At 44.7% G+C, this 16,266-nt stretch overlaps 1 protein-coding gene across 1 annotated transcript in view; it reads left to right on the top strand.

Annotated features, from left to right (window-relative positions):
* The first annotated feature begins 225 nt into the window (after positions 1 to 225).
* Positions 226 to 16,266, top strand: part of LOC121275664 (CUB domain-containing protein 1-like) — a 76,954-nt gene continuing 60,913 nt past the window's right edge. The window contains exon 1 of the mRNA XM_041183179.1: positions 226 to 388. Coding sequence (XP_041039113.1) covers positions 334 to 388 — 55 coding nt within the window. The 5' untranslated portion in view covers positions 226 to 333. The remainder of the gene's footprint in view (positions 389 to 16,266) is intronic.

Raw genomic sequence — 16,266 nt, forward strand, 5'->3', positions numbered from 1 at the left:
TTTCTGGGTGGGAAGTTTGATCATCCCGATTCCCGACAGTTACCTGTACAGGAACAACGAGTCCCATTCACCGCCCCCCCCTTCAGTCTACCCCTGTGTAAACTTGCACAATCTGTGGTTTTCTGAGGCGCTGGAGATTGGCAAGCCAACTCTGCTGAAGGGAAGTCTCCCCGACACGCCCAGAATTTACCTCCAGGCGAATGAGGAGCAGAGGTGTGATCCTGAACAGGAAGCGGCCGATACCAGTGGAAAGAAGGAAAGAATTCGCGAAGAGGTTTAAAATTTGGATTGAAGTCGGAGAAACCCTGCCCCCCTCTTGAGAGTCTGGAGGGGATGGGTCGCGGTGGAGTGTGGCTGCTCCTGTTAATGGGCTGGATCCTGGAAACAGGTAAAGTGAAACTCACCTGGACAAGGGAAGCGTTGCTTCAATTTCACAAGTACCCCACCCCCCTTTGGTCGATTTCTCTGCTGTTCAGAAATTGAAATCTTTACAGGGCTGTTGTACCTTCTCTGCGTTTTTTTGGGGGGGGGAGAATTATTGAAATTACATGGCTCAGTAGGCAGCACTCTCGCCTCTTAAGTCCCAAAATTCTGGGTTCAAATCCCACTTCCAAGGCTCGAGCACAAAAATCCAGGCCGACGCTCCAGTGCAGCTGCAAAGTGCTTGACAAAAACCAGTGACCATGAAAGGCGCTATCTAAGTGCAGGTCTTTTTCTCCAAGGGAGGCTTAGCAATGTAGAGAAAGATCAAAAAAGGACTTGGAACTTGGAATTGTCCAGTGGAATAAGGAAGTTGAGGCGAGGTGTTGAATTGGATAGTTCTGATAGGCTTCAGGACAAAAAAGGCTCATTTTGGAAATGATGTGGGTGCTTCTGGTTATTGTGACAGTCTTCAGGAGCCCCCCTTTCCCCTCCTTGTTGTTACTTATGGTTGATTGTTTGGTGCGCTCACTATCCAGGTCCATTGTTGTACGTGTAAGAAGTTCTATTGATAGGCCAGGGAAAGTGTTTCTCTTCAGACAACTCCTGATGTGGGCCAGAGGCTTACCTCTCACCTGGAAGTTCATAAACTGCAAACACTGGAAGTCAAAAAATAAGTACTTAAAATTCTCCAGCCCAAGTCATCGTCTCGATGGGGAAAAGAGAAACGTCTTCTGCATGTGATTTGATTGGAACTTGTTTTTATTTGAAATGTTGTAAACCAGGAGGCTCTGTGGTAGTGAATGATCGCACATTTTGCCACCCCCATCTCTTGGATTCCACACTATAACTTCCGTCCCTATCTTTTATTTTTATTCTTTTACATGATGTGGGCATTGCTGGCCAGGCCAGTGTTTATTGCCCATCCCTAATTGACCTTGAGAGAAGGTGGTGGTGAGGTGCCTTGAACCGCTGCACTCCCTGTGGTGTAGGTACACCCACAGTGTTGTTAGGGAGGGAGTTCCAGGATTTCAACCCAGCGACAGTGAAGGAACGGTGATATATTTCCAAGTCCGGATGGTGAGTGGCTTGGAGGGGAACTTCCAGGTGGTGGTGTTCCCATGCATCTGCTGCCCTTGTCCTTCAAGATGGTAGCAGTTGTCGTGGGTTTGGAAGCAAGTGGTTTCAAAGAGACTTGCCTTATTTAGTGTTCATGGTTGAACGGGGCCAAAAGGATTAATACATAAATTAGGCCAACACTGAAATTCCTTGGAAATGACTGGGAAGGCAGGCGGGATAAGGGCAAACTGGTTTCTCCCGGCAATGTAAACCGGGTAGTTTTACCATCGTGAGAAAGAACTTCAAAGTGTGTTTGTGTCAGTTGTTCTCTTGTGCCAAACCATCAGTGGTGTAACAGAGCCTCTGTAATGTTATTCTCAATCATTGCCTGAAGTAGGGCTTATCATTCATGGGTGTTCACATATTCGGGCACTTAGTGTTTGTGGGAACATCAAGAACCTTAAGCTGTTGGCTCATGGATAAGGCCATTTAGTTTCCCTCCCTGGTTCCCTCATGTATACAAGCATCCATTATGTTTATTATACAGCATTCACCCTCACATTCAGTGACCAGTGCAGTTTTGGAGAGTATCATTTGTAACAGCACAGGCATCAGCCCCATCAGAAAGCCATGCATGAGTCGGAGAAGGTAATTCACTGAAGTAGGCAAAGTGTTGGGTAAAGCAAGTATATCCTCTATTATTACAGAATAGAAACAGCCCACAAAGATCTAGGCTGACATGCTCCAAAAAAGCCCCTTCGCATCCCTCTTTCATCTGACCCAATCAAACACATCCTTCTAATTCTTCTCCCTTGTGCACTCATTTAAGAGGAAGATATGTTACTAACCTTCATTACTCCTTGTGGTAGCAAGTTCCACATTCTCACTGCTCTCTGGGTAAAGAAGTTTCTCCTGAATTCTCCATTGGATTTATCAATGACTATTTTATGCTAATGGCCCTTGGTTCTGTTCTCACCCACCAGTAGAAATGCCTTCTCAACATCTACCTTATCAAACCCTTTCATATCCTTAAAGACCACTGTCAGGCCATCCCTCAGACCCCTTTTGCTCTAAAGAAAAGAGACCTGGCCTGTTCTACTTGATAGCTATAACCTCTCTGTTCTGGTATCATCCCTTTTCACACTTTCTTCAGTGGTTCTACATTCTTTTCATAATATGGAGACCAGAAATGTTCGAAGTACTTCCAGCGTGGTTTGACTAAGGTTCTGCACATGTTTCACATAACCTCTCTGCTTTTCAATTCTATCTCTCTAGAAATGGCCCCAACTTTGTTTACCTTTCTAAATGGCCTTTTAGTCTTATTGCTACTTTAGTGATTTGTCTTTCTGAACCCTGCGATCCCTTTGCTCCTCAACACCATTTAGTTTCATTTTCCAAGGAGTGTATGATGGCCTCTTTATCCTTCCTACCAAAACTCATCACCTCACATTGTTCTCTTTTGAAATTTTCCTACCAATTACCATGCCTGTTCTGCTAGTTTATTAGTGTCTTCTATTTTGTCTCAGTCCTTTTCTCCCCATTATTTTTCCCGATGAATTGAATCCCGGGGTTTCGGTCGGTGGATCTGGGAGTGGGAATCTGGATAATGCATCCCCTGGCTTTGTGACGCGAGGCCGTGTTGGAATTCTAAAATTTAAAATACTGAAAAAAAAATATTATGATAGGTAAGCATGTCCCCTGCTACTCTTGCTGAAGACCTCTAAAACTGCTACCCAAACGAGTAAATTTTAGGCATATGCCTGGAGGCATCGAATTATAAAGACTAAAAAGACAAAAACAATATAAAAACAGAATTACCTGGAAAAACTCAGCAGGTCTGGCAGCATCGGCGGAGAAGAAAAGAGTTGATGTTTCGAGTCCTCATGACCCTTCAACAGTTCAACTCTTTTTCTTCTCTGCCGATGCTGCCAGACCTGCTGAGTTTTTCCAGGTAATTCTGTTTTTGTCTTGAATTTCCAGCATCTGCAGCTTTTTGTTTTTATATATTTTTAAGACAACAACAATGGTAGTTGGAAGGAATACGTTAGAAGAAACTGGAGTGAAGATTGAAGTGGATGGTGTCACACTGGAACAAGTGGATAAGTTTGTCTATTTAGGGCAAATGATAACAAAAGATGGCAGATGTGATACTGTAATTAAAAAGATCAAGTTAGAAGTAATTTTTGTGAAGGTGAAGGCTGCGTTACAACAAGAAAACTCAAGCGAGTAACAAGGGAAAAGGTTCACTTTCCTGTATGCCTTAGAAACCTGGACAATAGTAAAAGATCTGTAGAAGAAGATAGAGAAATGTGGATGCTTAAAAAAAAAAGTGTTTAAAAATTCAATTTTTTTTTAATTCATTCGCAGGATATAAGCAGGTCAGTATTTATTGCCCAACCCTAATTGCCCTTGAGAAGGTGATGGTCAACTAACTGAGTGCCATGCTCAGCCATTTCAGAGGGCAGTTATGAGGGAACCACATTGCTGTGAGTCTGGAGTCACTAAATCAATGGTAGTTTGATAGCTTCATGGTCATCATTAGACTTTTAATTCCAGGTTATTATTGGATTCGAATTTTGCTATTTGCCATGGTGGGATTCGAACCTGAGTCCTCAGAGCATTACCCTGGGTCTCTGGATTACTAGTCCAGTGACAATACCACTACACCACCCCCTCCCCTTATGAGCATAAGACAAATGAAGTGTTGCTTGAAATTGTGGGAACAAAAAGAACCCTTAGAAAGTCATATCGAGAAAAGAAAATGTCAGTATTTCCACCATTTAATCAGAGCTGAGAAGCTACAGCAATCTCTTCTCCTGGCCAAAGTGGAAGGCAGCAGAAAGAGGGGTCGACCTAGACCTAGTCAGACGATGGACGTCACAGAGTGGTTGCAGATAAGTCACAGTGGATAAGTGATGATCGCACAAGACAGACACGCGTGACAGTCACGTACCATGACAGTGAATCTCCTGCTGGGAGTACCTACAAGCAGCAGCAACATGTAATTACAGGTAATGTCTAGAATGTGGCTTGTGGGGAAAGTTGCTTACCTCACTGAAATCAGTTAACACAATGGTTGTGTCCTCCACCACAGTGCGATTATTTCCCAGTATAAGTGAGCAACGCCGCCTGAAGATATTACAACCTGCAGTTTCCATTGCGCTAATGAGTCATCTATCGTTGCTGGCAATGGTGTGTCTGCCCCATTTTTGTTACCAGGTTGCTGTCGGTGACAGCGGTGTAATTTATTAACAATATGAGGGCCCTGAATTTAACTTAGTACACAATGATCAAAAGGATCTCGAGCTTTGACTGTACATATTGTTTTTTCCATGCAGTGTTGAGTTCAGTAACTCCTACTGTTAGTGCCAAGGGTGAGTGCAAGTGGTTACAGTTTTGCATATATATTGAGACAAGTGTAAACTTTTTGTCTAAAAACACAACAGGGAGACAAAATCAAATGAAAAAACATTGCATGATTCGTTCACGGCTATGCTCAAAAGAAAAGAATCACTTTTCACCAAAGAGATTGCAAGATCGCAAAATAATTATCACTGAAAAGATATAATCAAATGTTAATTTATCCATTCAAAACCAGCGTATAGTTCTTTCAATACTGTCTCTTATTCTTCCTTAAACGCATCCATTTCCAGCAAAGGACTTAGTTTCATACCCTTACGCCCTCACCTCAATGAATTTCGGGCTCGGCATGATACTGAACTCTTCTTCCGCCGTCTTCGTCTCCGGGCTCACTTCTTTGGGCAGAAGTCCTCTCCCAGTTCAACGGATCCTTTTACCCATCTCCAATATTCTCCCTCCACCTGGACCCCTCCCTCTGGATTCTTACCTTCTCTCGATCTTTTCATTGAGAACTGTCGGCGCGACATTAGTCGTCTCAATTTCTCTGCTCCTCTCACCCATTCTAACCTGTCTCTCTCTCTGAACTTACTGCACTCCATTCTCTCAGGTCCAACCCTGACATTGTCATCACTTCCTCCTACCTCTCCCTGGACCATGACCCCACCACTGAACATCAAGCCACTGTTTCCAGGACTGTCACTGACCTCATCTCCTCTGGGTATCTCCCTCCCACAGCTTCCAACCTGATAGTCGCGCAACCTCGGACGGCCCGCTTCTATCTCCTACCCAAAATCCACAAACAGAACTGCCCCGGTAGACCGATCGTCTCAGCTTGCTCCTGCCCCACAGAACTCATTTCTCGTTATCTTGACTGCCTTCTCTCTCCCCTTGTCCAGTCCCTTCCCACCTACATCCGTGATTCCTCTGACACCTTACGTCACATCAACAATTTCCAGTTCCCTGGCCCCAACCGCTTCCTCTTCACCATGGACGTCCAATCCCTCTACACCTCCATCCCCCACCAGGATGGTCTGAGGGCCCTTAGCTTCTTCCTCGAACAGAGGCCCGAACAATCCCCATCCACCACTACTCTCCTCCGTCTGGCTGAACTTGTTCTCATGCTGAACAATTTCTCCTTCAACTTCTCTCACTTCCTCCAAATAAAAGGTGTGGCTATGGGTACCCGCATGGGCCCCAGCTATGCCTGTCTCTTTATGGGGTATGTGGAACATTCCTTGTTGCAGTCCTACTCCAGCCCCCTTCCACAACTCTTTCTCCGGTACATCGATGATTACTTCGGTGCCGCTTCATGCTCTCGTCGGGACTTGGAAAAATTTATTAATTTTGCTTCCAATCTCCACCCCTCCATCATTTTCACGTGGTCCATCTCTGACACTTCCCTTCCCTTCCTTGACCTCTCTGTCTCAATCTCTGGTGATAGACTGTCCACCAATATCCATTACAAACCCACCGACTCCCACAGCTATCTCGACTACAGCTCCTCACAGCCCGCTTCCTGTAAGGACTCCATCCCATTCTCTCAGTTCCTTCACCTCCGTCGCATCTGTTCCGATGATGCTACATTCAAAAACAGTTCCTCTGACATGTCCTCCTTCTTCCTTAACCGAGGTTTTCCACCCACGGTCGTTGACAGGGCCCTCAACCGTGTCCAGCCCATCTCCCGCGCATCCGCCCTCACGCCTTCTCCTCCCTCCCAGAAACATGATAGGTCCCCCTTGTCCTCACTTATCACCCCACCAGCCTCCGCATTCAAAGGATCATCCTCCGCCATTTCTGCCAACTCCAGCATGATGCCACCACCAAACACATCTTCCCTTCACCCCCCTTATCGGCATCCCGTAGGGATTGCTCCCTCCGGGACACCCTGGTCCACTCCTCCATCACCCCCTACTGCTCAACCCCCTCCTATGGCACAACCCCATGCCCACGCAAAAGATGCAACACCTGCCCCTTCACTTCCTCTCTCCTCACCGTCCAAGGACCCAAACACTCCTTTCAAGTGAAGCAGCATTTCACTTGCATTTCCCCCAACTTAGTCTACTGCATTCGTTGCTCCCAATGTGGTCTCCTCTACATTGGAGAGACCAAACGTAAACTGGGCGACCGCTTTGCAGAACACCTGCGGTCTGTCCGCAAGAATGATCCAAACCTCCCTGTCGCTTGCCATTTTAACACTCCACCCTGCTCTCTTGCCCACATGTCTGTCCTTGGCTTGCTGCATTGTTCCAGTGAAGCCCAATGCAAACTGGAGGAACAACACCTCATCTTCCGTCTAGGGACTTTACAGCCTTCCGGACTGAATATTGAATTCAACAACTTTAGGTCGTGAGCTCCCTCCCCCATCCCCACCCCCTTTCTGTTTCCCCCTTCCTTTTTTTCCCAATAAATCATAAAGATTTTCCTTTTCCCACCTATTTCCATTATAAAAAAAACTCCACTAGAGCTATACCTTGAGTGCCCTACCATCCATTCTTAATTAGCGCATTCGTTTAGATAATATCACCAACTTTAACTTTAACACCTATGTGTTCTATTGTACTATTGTCGTTGACATCTTTTGATGATCTGCTTCTATCACTACTTGTTTGTCCCTACAACCACACCACCCCCCCTCCACCTCTCTGTCTCTCTATCTCTCCGCCCCCCCCACACACACACCTTAAACCAGCTTACATTTCAGCTCTTTCTTGGACGCGAACTCAAGTTCTGTCGAAGGGTCATGAGGACTCGAAACGTCAACTCTCTTCTTCTCCGCCGATGCTGCCAGACCTGCTGAGTTTTTCCAGGTAATTCTGTTTTTGTTTTCCATTTCCAGAATTCTGACTTTGTTGATGGCTGTTTTGGATTGTTTGGACATTCTTAGCATATCAAACTCCAAAGGCCTTCTCCTTTAATCCACAGATTAAACTAGTTGTGGTTGTGTATGTGTGTGTGTGTACGTGTGCGCCTGCCTCTGTGTGTGTGTGTGTGTGTGTGTGTGTGTGTGTGTGTGTGCCTCCCTGCATGCGTGCACATGCCTGACTGCGTGTTTCTGCCTGCCTCTGCCTGTGTGTCTGCCTGTCTGCCTGTGTCTGTATGTGTTGCTTACTTTTCCAAGCAATGTGCAGTAACTTGCAGTCATCCGCACTGAAATTCATCTGCCATTTATTTGCCCAAATGATTATTTTGTCCAAATCACTCCGTGTAGTTGTTCTGTGCTGCCTCCTCTGATTCCACTGCCCTTCACAATTTGCATTAAGAGCTGGATTCTGACACTTATGCAAATGAGGAAGTGTAGTGGTTTATGTAAGTGGGTTCCGGTGCAACCCACTCAGTACTTAACCTGCCCTCAAATCCAACCTATCTCCTTGATAAAAGCTTACTGCTTTCTGCTTTCAAGCCGGTTCTTAACCATTCCCAGGGTTTATCCTGAAACTCCATTAATAACTTTTCACCTGGGCTTACAAGATCAATAATATATATTTATATATATTTTGTTATCTTTAACATAACAAAATGTCCCTAGGGTCTTCACTGGTGCTTTGTAAAGCAAAATTTGACACTGAGCCACATAAGGTGATATTAGGAGCAGTGGCCAAAAGCTTAGTCAAAGGGATGGGTTTTCAGGAATGTCAAAAAGGAAAAAGAGGTAGAGGGGCAGAGAGGTTTAGAGAGGGAATTCCAGAGCTTAGAGTCCAAGCAGCTGACTGCACGGGCAACAGTGGTGGAGCGATTAAAATCTAGGATGTTCAAGAGGCCAGATTTGGTGGAGCACAGACATCTCAAGAGAGGTGGGATATTACAGAGATAGGGAGAGGTGAGGCCACGGAGGGATTTGAAAACCAGGATGAGAATTTTAAAAATGAGTGGGAGCCAATATAGGTCAGTGGGCATGGGGATGATGTGGTGAACGGGTCAGTGTGAGCAAAGACACATGGAGTATAGACCAAATATCGTGGGGCCTGCATAGGACTTGAGATGGTGATAGCTTCAAAGCAGATTACAAGGTTGATCAGTATGATTTTCCTTTTCTGAATTCACATTGGCTGTAATTTACTAGGTTACTATTACAGATAGTCCTCTGCTTTACTGTTGAAGATTAATTCCTTTATTTCACATGGAATTGACCTAAGCTGGTGATGCTATAGTTAACTGTGTTGTTCTTCAATAAAGACACTGCAGTGGCCTCCTTCCAATCTGATGTTTAGTGACTTCCACAGAATTGGGTCACAAATCATCTCCCTGGTCTCCTTCAGGCTGTTTACCACTTCCATCTGGTTTCTGCCCAAGTTGTTGATTTTATTTGGCGTATTTTCTTTCGAGCAAGAGGACAGACGGTTCACATCTCCCCGCCTAAATATTCATTCAGGCTACTAGCTGGCTTGTGCCTCCGTTTCGGATGGATTTGCATCTTTTATGGTTTTTGTCTTGTCTCTGACTGTCCTCATGATGTTATAATACAAAATGCTTTTTTTTTCAGTCCTTGTTACTGTACTTCTCTCCTCCCCACCTCTCTGTGCACCTTTCAACTTGTTCCTGCATTTCCTGTTTCTCTATCAGTAAGCTCCTACCCCTTTTCTGCAGGATTTGTAAAGGTTATTTTCCCTCTTTTTATATCAGTTTCAATTTGTTTATTAATCTCTCTCGTTTTGTTTAGCTTGATCCTTGTGATTTTTGGCATGTATCGATCCTGTACTTCCTGCATTATACCCATGAAGGTGTTCCACTTTCCTTCCATTGAGGTGTTGGTGAATAAATTCCAAAAAAAAAACTATTTGCTTTGGCTATACTGTAATTTCTCAGAATTTCTTTTTAAATTTGTCTATCTGGCACCTGATTCTGGGAACTTGCCACACTCCAATCATGTTAAATTTGATCATTCTATGGTCATTGTTTCCTGGAGCATTATGACTTCTATTTTCTCTGCATGATTTGGATCCTTTGCAAAGGCCAGCACTAAATGTACAATGCCTCCAATTGTGCACCACAGTTACCAACACTGATTCTAAAATCTTTGCATTTTCCCAGTTTATAGTTAGCGGATTGAAGTCTCTCTCTCTCACAATATCATTACTGAACCTTTATGACCTTCTTATCTCTGTCGAGGGTAATTTAAACCATAAGATGACCATAAGACAAAGGAGCAGATTCTGCTTATTTGCTGTCTGAGCTGGTTAGCACAACCTCGTGTTGGATTTTGCCCATCAGGAATGAATAATTAATCCTGTAAATTTACCCCTTTCACTGAATCAACTTTGTTTATCTCTGGTGTGTCCTTGTGATCTACGGTCACCATACCACTCCCTGTTTTTATGTCCTTTCTCTGGCTTTTCTAAACCTATTATACCTCTAGGTATTACATTTACACCCATCCTTAACCTTTAGCCACTTTTCCGATATTCCGTGCTGCCACAACAATCTCCAGTTCTGGAATCTTATTCCAACTGCTTCTAACTTTCTTGCCCTATACATATTCTGTTCACCATTGCCCACTTGCTCCTGGTCTTCAAATTTGCATGTGTTTTGCTGGGTTTCTCTGTCCAATTCCACCTGTTGACTAGCTTGACAAAAGGAGTAAAAGTGATGTGAGGAAAACATTTTTTTCCACCCAGAGGGTGGCTGGAGTTTGGAACGCACTTTCAGCGAGGGTAGTGGGGGCAGGTGCGATTGAGGTATTCAAAAGGGAATTGGATTGCTATCTGAAAAGAGAGAATGTGCAAGGTTACGGGGATAAGGCAGGGGGGTGGGCCTAGGTAGAATGCCCTTTCAGAGAGCCAGTGCAGATTCGATGGGCCGCATGGCCTCCTGTACTGTAAATATACTGCGAATCTCACCCACAGTCTATCTCATTGTGGATCATGTTTCCTATCTGAGCTCCCCTTTATCTAATTTAGAAGATTCGAGATCATTGACTCAGTGTTCCCACAAGCCTGCTTGATTTTGGGTGTAGACAGCCCTTCTTGTCCCAACCCTTAAAGTTCTGAAACCAATTCCAGTTACCCATGAAGATTAGCTTTGTTGCCTTGACACCATGTGCCAGCCTCTCACTAACACTTCCAATTTTCTTGTTGCTCTTCACTATTTTCCCCTGTGAACACAACATTTCTTTGCATCACTTATGTTCGAGTTTAGGGGCAATCCTTGCATAGATTGTATTTAACCTTGCATGGATGACCACCACTGGATTCCTTTCTGTCCCCTTCAGTAAACCTTCCCTCTGTGTGTCCAGGTAACTAACTCACTATGAGTATTGCTGAAAAAAGACATTTTGTCTTAGCTTTTCGTCTTGTACTTATCAGGACAATTGCAAGAACACCAATGTTGGGAGGGTACAAGTTCATACTGTATGAGAAGAGAGTGCTGATTGGTGGAGGCGTTGCCATGGAGAATGCACCAGTTGATGGCGACTGACAGTTAACTGCCAAACATTGTTTGAAACTTAAAACAGACAGCTTGACTCTGATTGGTCAAGGCATTGCCCTGAGGAATGAACCGACAAATGGCTGTCACTTATTTTGTTTAGCTGAAACAGGTGCAATGTGTGTACGTGTTCTTTCTGTCTGCAAAGAATAGGGCCCTGTGTATTCATAAATATGTAGCTTCCAGTACACGCATGTGTGTCACACTGCGAGCCCCACTGACTATCTGAAATTGGTTGTCAGCGTAATTTTTGTAAGTCGCTTCTGATTGCCAGCTGGTTTGCCTGGGCGGAATTTTATGCTGGTAGGCATGTATACGGGAGGGAGGAGGGAGGCCCTTGAAATTCCCTGGATGCCCTTCCCACTGCTCTCCTGCCCATCCCAACTTGTCCACAATTTTACAATGGGGCAGGAGGAGGAGGAGGGCGGGCGAAGCCATCTCTGTGGGCGCGGGTGAGCGCTGCGATGGGTGGGGGGTGGGGGGGGGGTGGGGGAGGTTCCTTAAGGCAGACAGCTGCCTCAGGGAGCTGTAGACATTCAAATGACGATGAAATAAAGGCTTAAAAGGCCTGCGACAAAACGTCCATGCATCACAATCGAGCACCTGAAAAGATACTTCGTAAGAATGCCGTCCACGAGATATTTATTTTTATTTTATTTAGTAACGGAGATTTCATCCCATCCTTGGCTGAGGTTTGGCAGTAAATGAAAAAGGCCTCCCGGCCGATTAGCCCAACCGGACGGGCCACGAAAAATCGGAGATGATTGCGCCGTTAATGGGCTTAATTGCCCTCCTAATTGTCCGCGGGTGCGCTTCTGACTTTTGTGCTCACGCCGGCCGGGTGATATATCGTGCAAGCGCGCGGTGACATCGGGACGCTGGCCCAACATTCTCTCACGCGGTTTTATACCTGATCGCCAGATTTAAATTCTACCCCTGGAGTCACAGGTAGGCCAGACCCGGGTAATGGTGGCAGACTTCCTTCCATATAGTGAACCAGGTGGGTTTTTACAACAATCGATGACGGTTGCTGTGGTCACCATTACAGAGGCTAGCTTTATGTTCCAGATTTATTGATTGAATTTAAATTCCGCCAGCTGCTGTGGTGGGAATTGAACTCACATCCCTGAGGAATTAGCCCTGGCCTGTGGATTAAGAGCCCACTGACGTTAACACTATACCACCATCTCTGTACTCCTCCTTGGTTCCCTGATGGTTCATTCTCAAACTCCGGAGATGGACTGGATTCTTTGCTGGCTTGTAGTGGCTCGCTTGCAGAAGGTCCATTCTGTATTTGTTCCGTTGTGCCAGTAGGAGCATGCCTGGCCAACTCCTCATAGCGGCGGCAGAGGCCCCTGCGGTTCTTGAGGCCTGACCACGTCTTAAGTTTGGCAGCCGAGCTGCACGAGACTCGATGAATGACGTTGATCTGAGGCCTCAGTTTTGGGTTATGATGGCCTCCAGCAAGGTTAGGTTGCAGGGGATGAGGTGAATGTCATCGTCATGGAAGGTGCAAGTCCCGGGGTAGCAGGGGCCTGTATCACTCTTGTGACCTCTTCCTCCTCCGAAGCCCACAAAAAATAATTTGCCACCTGCCTTTGTCAGGGCCTCTTTCATTTCATCATCATCGTCGTCGTTCCATCATCCATCATCAGTTTCGAGCTCTGAGGGAAAAAAAAACCATTACAATCTGGGTTCACTTCTATTCACGTCATTGGACCTTAATGGGGTCTGATGCATGTAACACTCAGGCGCTTTGGGCACCCCTTTCAAGACGAAGTCAGTTGATTGACAGTGCTATCAGGTGGGGCTGGTGAATTTTACCCAAACCATCTCCTGATCCAGCATGGTCATTTTGGCGTAGGTTTGGGAGATAAGAACGTAAGAAAAAGGAAGAGGAGTAGACCATTCGGCTGCTCCACCCTTCAATAAGATCGTGGCTGATCATCTGGTGTTTCGATTTCCTAATTCTCATCTAACCCTGATAATCTTAGATTCCTGTCTGGCAAGGGAATCTATCTACTTCTGGCTTAAAAATATTCAATGACCCCACCTCTACCACCTTCTGAGGCAGAGTTCCAAAGTCACACAACCCTCAGAGAAAAAAATTTCTCCCCATCTCTGTCCTAAAAGGGCGACCCCTAATTTTAAAACAGTGCACCATTAAGGTACGTAAATGGGGTATCCTTTAAACTTCTACTGAAGTAGTGGTTTCAGAGCTGAAAACTTAGACTCCCCTCCCCTCACCTCGTGACACATAAATCACATGCTTACATCTATTTCCCATAGCCTGTTCTTCCTGGGAGAGGTCGCTAGCCTGAAGCCATAGCTTGGGAGGTGCCACTCCACATCAAGCATGGCTGATCAGGGATCTTACTGCCTGTCATTGGCATGTGTTGGAAAGATTTGCAGGTTGATGCTCATGAACATACCCTTCCTTGGCCAATAAGCTCTGGAGTGGGACTCGAACCTGGAGCATTCTGGCTCAGAGGCAGGGACACTACCCACTGGGCCACAAGAGCTCCCAGAGAGCTGGAGACGATCGAAGGAAAATTAATTCCCGTCTCCTTCCCTCACCCAGTGCTCGACATTGGTTTTTGTTGTTCAGGGTGTCCTTTGAGTTAATTATCCAATACTTGTAAGAGCTAGATTCTGAACCTTTCAGCCAGTACTGTATAAAAATCTCAGTAATACTGGTAAAACTAGTTTTAGGATTTGACTTGAAACCAACCTAATGTTGACAAACCAATGATCCATTTGACCTCCACTGGAATCATACTTTATTCAGCTAAACCCTTCTTAACAACAACCTGCATATTTTTTTTCTTATTCGTTCACCAGATATAGGTTCACTCACTGGCAAGTCGAACATTGTATAATGGTGGTGCAGTAGAATAACTGGAACATAAATGAGGTACCTTTGAATCTATGCTGTGCCTGACTCCCTAACAGCGGAGTTTCTTAATATTTGATCTGGTCACTCAATGATGCTTAATTTAGTCCAAATCAACAGCTAACATAGAACAGACTAATGTCTAATCTGTGTTGTTTGCCTTGGCAACAACTGCTGCTTTTTAAATGTTTTGCCTAATGTGCCAAAAACATTGGGAGGAGCTTTGACTAATTCACAACTCTTCTCTCCAAGATTTGAAGCTGTTACGAACCCATTAAATCTTTTGTTCATGTGCATCTTGTTTGAAATACAATCAACTTCTTTAATAACCACTGTGTCAACCTGTCCTGCTACCTTCAGGGATCTGTGGACATTCACTCCAAGGTCCTTCCCTTCCTCTACACCTCTCAGTATCCTCCCATTTATAGCGTACTCTTTAATTTTGTTTGACCTTCCCAAAAGTATCTTTGGGTTGAATTTCATTCACCACTTTTCTGCCCACCTGACCAGTCCGTTGATATCCTCCTGCAGTCTACAGCGATCATCCTCACTATCAATCAGGTCGCCAATTTCTATGTCATCTTCAAATTTCTTGATCATTCCCCCTACATTTACATCTAAATCATTAATATATACTGCAAAAAGCAGGGGACCTAATACTGAGCCCTGCCGAACGCCAGTGGAAACAGCCTTCCAGTCACAAAAACACCCGTCAACAATTACCATTTGTTTCCTGCTACTGTGCCAATTTTATATCTAGCTTGCTACATTCTCCTGGATCCCATGAGATTTTATTTTTTTAACCAGCCTGCCATGTGGGCCCTTGTCAAAAGCCTCACTAAAATCCATGTTGACCACATCAACTGCACTACCCTCAATAATTCTCCTCAAAAAACTCAATCAGATTAGTCAGACACGATCTTCCTTTAACAAATTCATGCTGGCCGTCCTTAATTAATCTCTGCCTTTCTAGGCGACAGTATACCCTGTCCCTCAGAATTGATTCCAATAATTTGCCCACAACCAAGGTCAGACTGACTGGCCTATAAGTATTTGGTCTATCCCTCGCTCCCTTCTTAAACAAAGGTGCAACATTACCAACCCCCCACCCCCACCCCCAATCCTCTGGCACCTCACCTGTATTCAGTGAAGATTGGAAAATGATGGTCAGAAACTCCGCAATTTCCTCCCTGGCTTTTCTCTTTTTAACAGCTTGGGGTACATTTCATCTAGTCATGGTGATTCAACCACTTTCAAGGATGCTAATCCCCTTAATACTTCCTGTCTCTCTGTTCATCATATCCAATACTTCACACTCCTCCCCCTTAACTACAATGCCTGCATTGTCCCCCTCTTTTGTGAAGACAGATGTAAAGTATTGATTAAGAACCATACCCATATCCTCTGCCTCCATACATAGGGTACCATTTTGGTCTTTTATGGGCTCTACTCTTTCCTTAGTTATCCTCCTACATTTAATGTATTGATAAAACATCTTGGGTTCTCTTTGAATTTTCCTGCCAAAATCCTTTCATGCCCTCTCTTTGCTTTCCTAATTTCTCTTTTGATTTCACCTCTTCTCTTTCTGCACTCCTCACGGCTTTCTGTAGTATTGAGTTCTCGGTGTGTGGCATAAGCTTTCCTTTTCTGACTTATCTCACCCTGAAAGATCCAGGGGGCTCTAGATTTAGCCATCCCACCTTTTTCTTTGTGGGAAAGTGTTTACTCCGAACCCCTTGAATCTCCCTAAAATAAAGGCAAAATACTGCGGATGCTGGAAATCTGAAACAAAAACAAAAATTGCTGAAGAAACTCAGCAGGTCTGACAGCATCTGTGGAGAGAGAGACAGAGATAACGTTTCGTGTCCGTATGACTCTTCTTATTTGAAGAGTCATACGGACTCGAAACATTATCTCTGTCTCTCTCTTCACAGATGCTGTCAGATCTGCTGAGTTTCTCCAGCAATTTTTGTTTTCGTCCCTTGAATCTTCCCTTTGATTGGCTTCCACTGCTCTGACACTGATTTACTTTCAAGTAGTTGTTTCCAGTCCATTTCTGTTAATTCACTCCTCAGCTTAGTAAAATTGGCCTTGCCACAATCTAGAACCTTAAC

This window comes from Carcharodon carcharias, chromosome 3 (genome assembly GCF_017639515.1).
Source record: "Carcharodon carcharias isolate sCarCar2 chromosome 3, sCarCar2.pri, whole genome shotgun sequence".
Lineage (NCBI taxonomy): Eukaryota > Metazoa > Chordata > Chondrichthyes > Lamniformes > Lamnidae > Carcharodon > Carcharodon carcharias.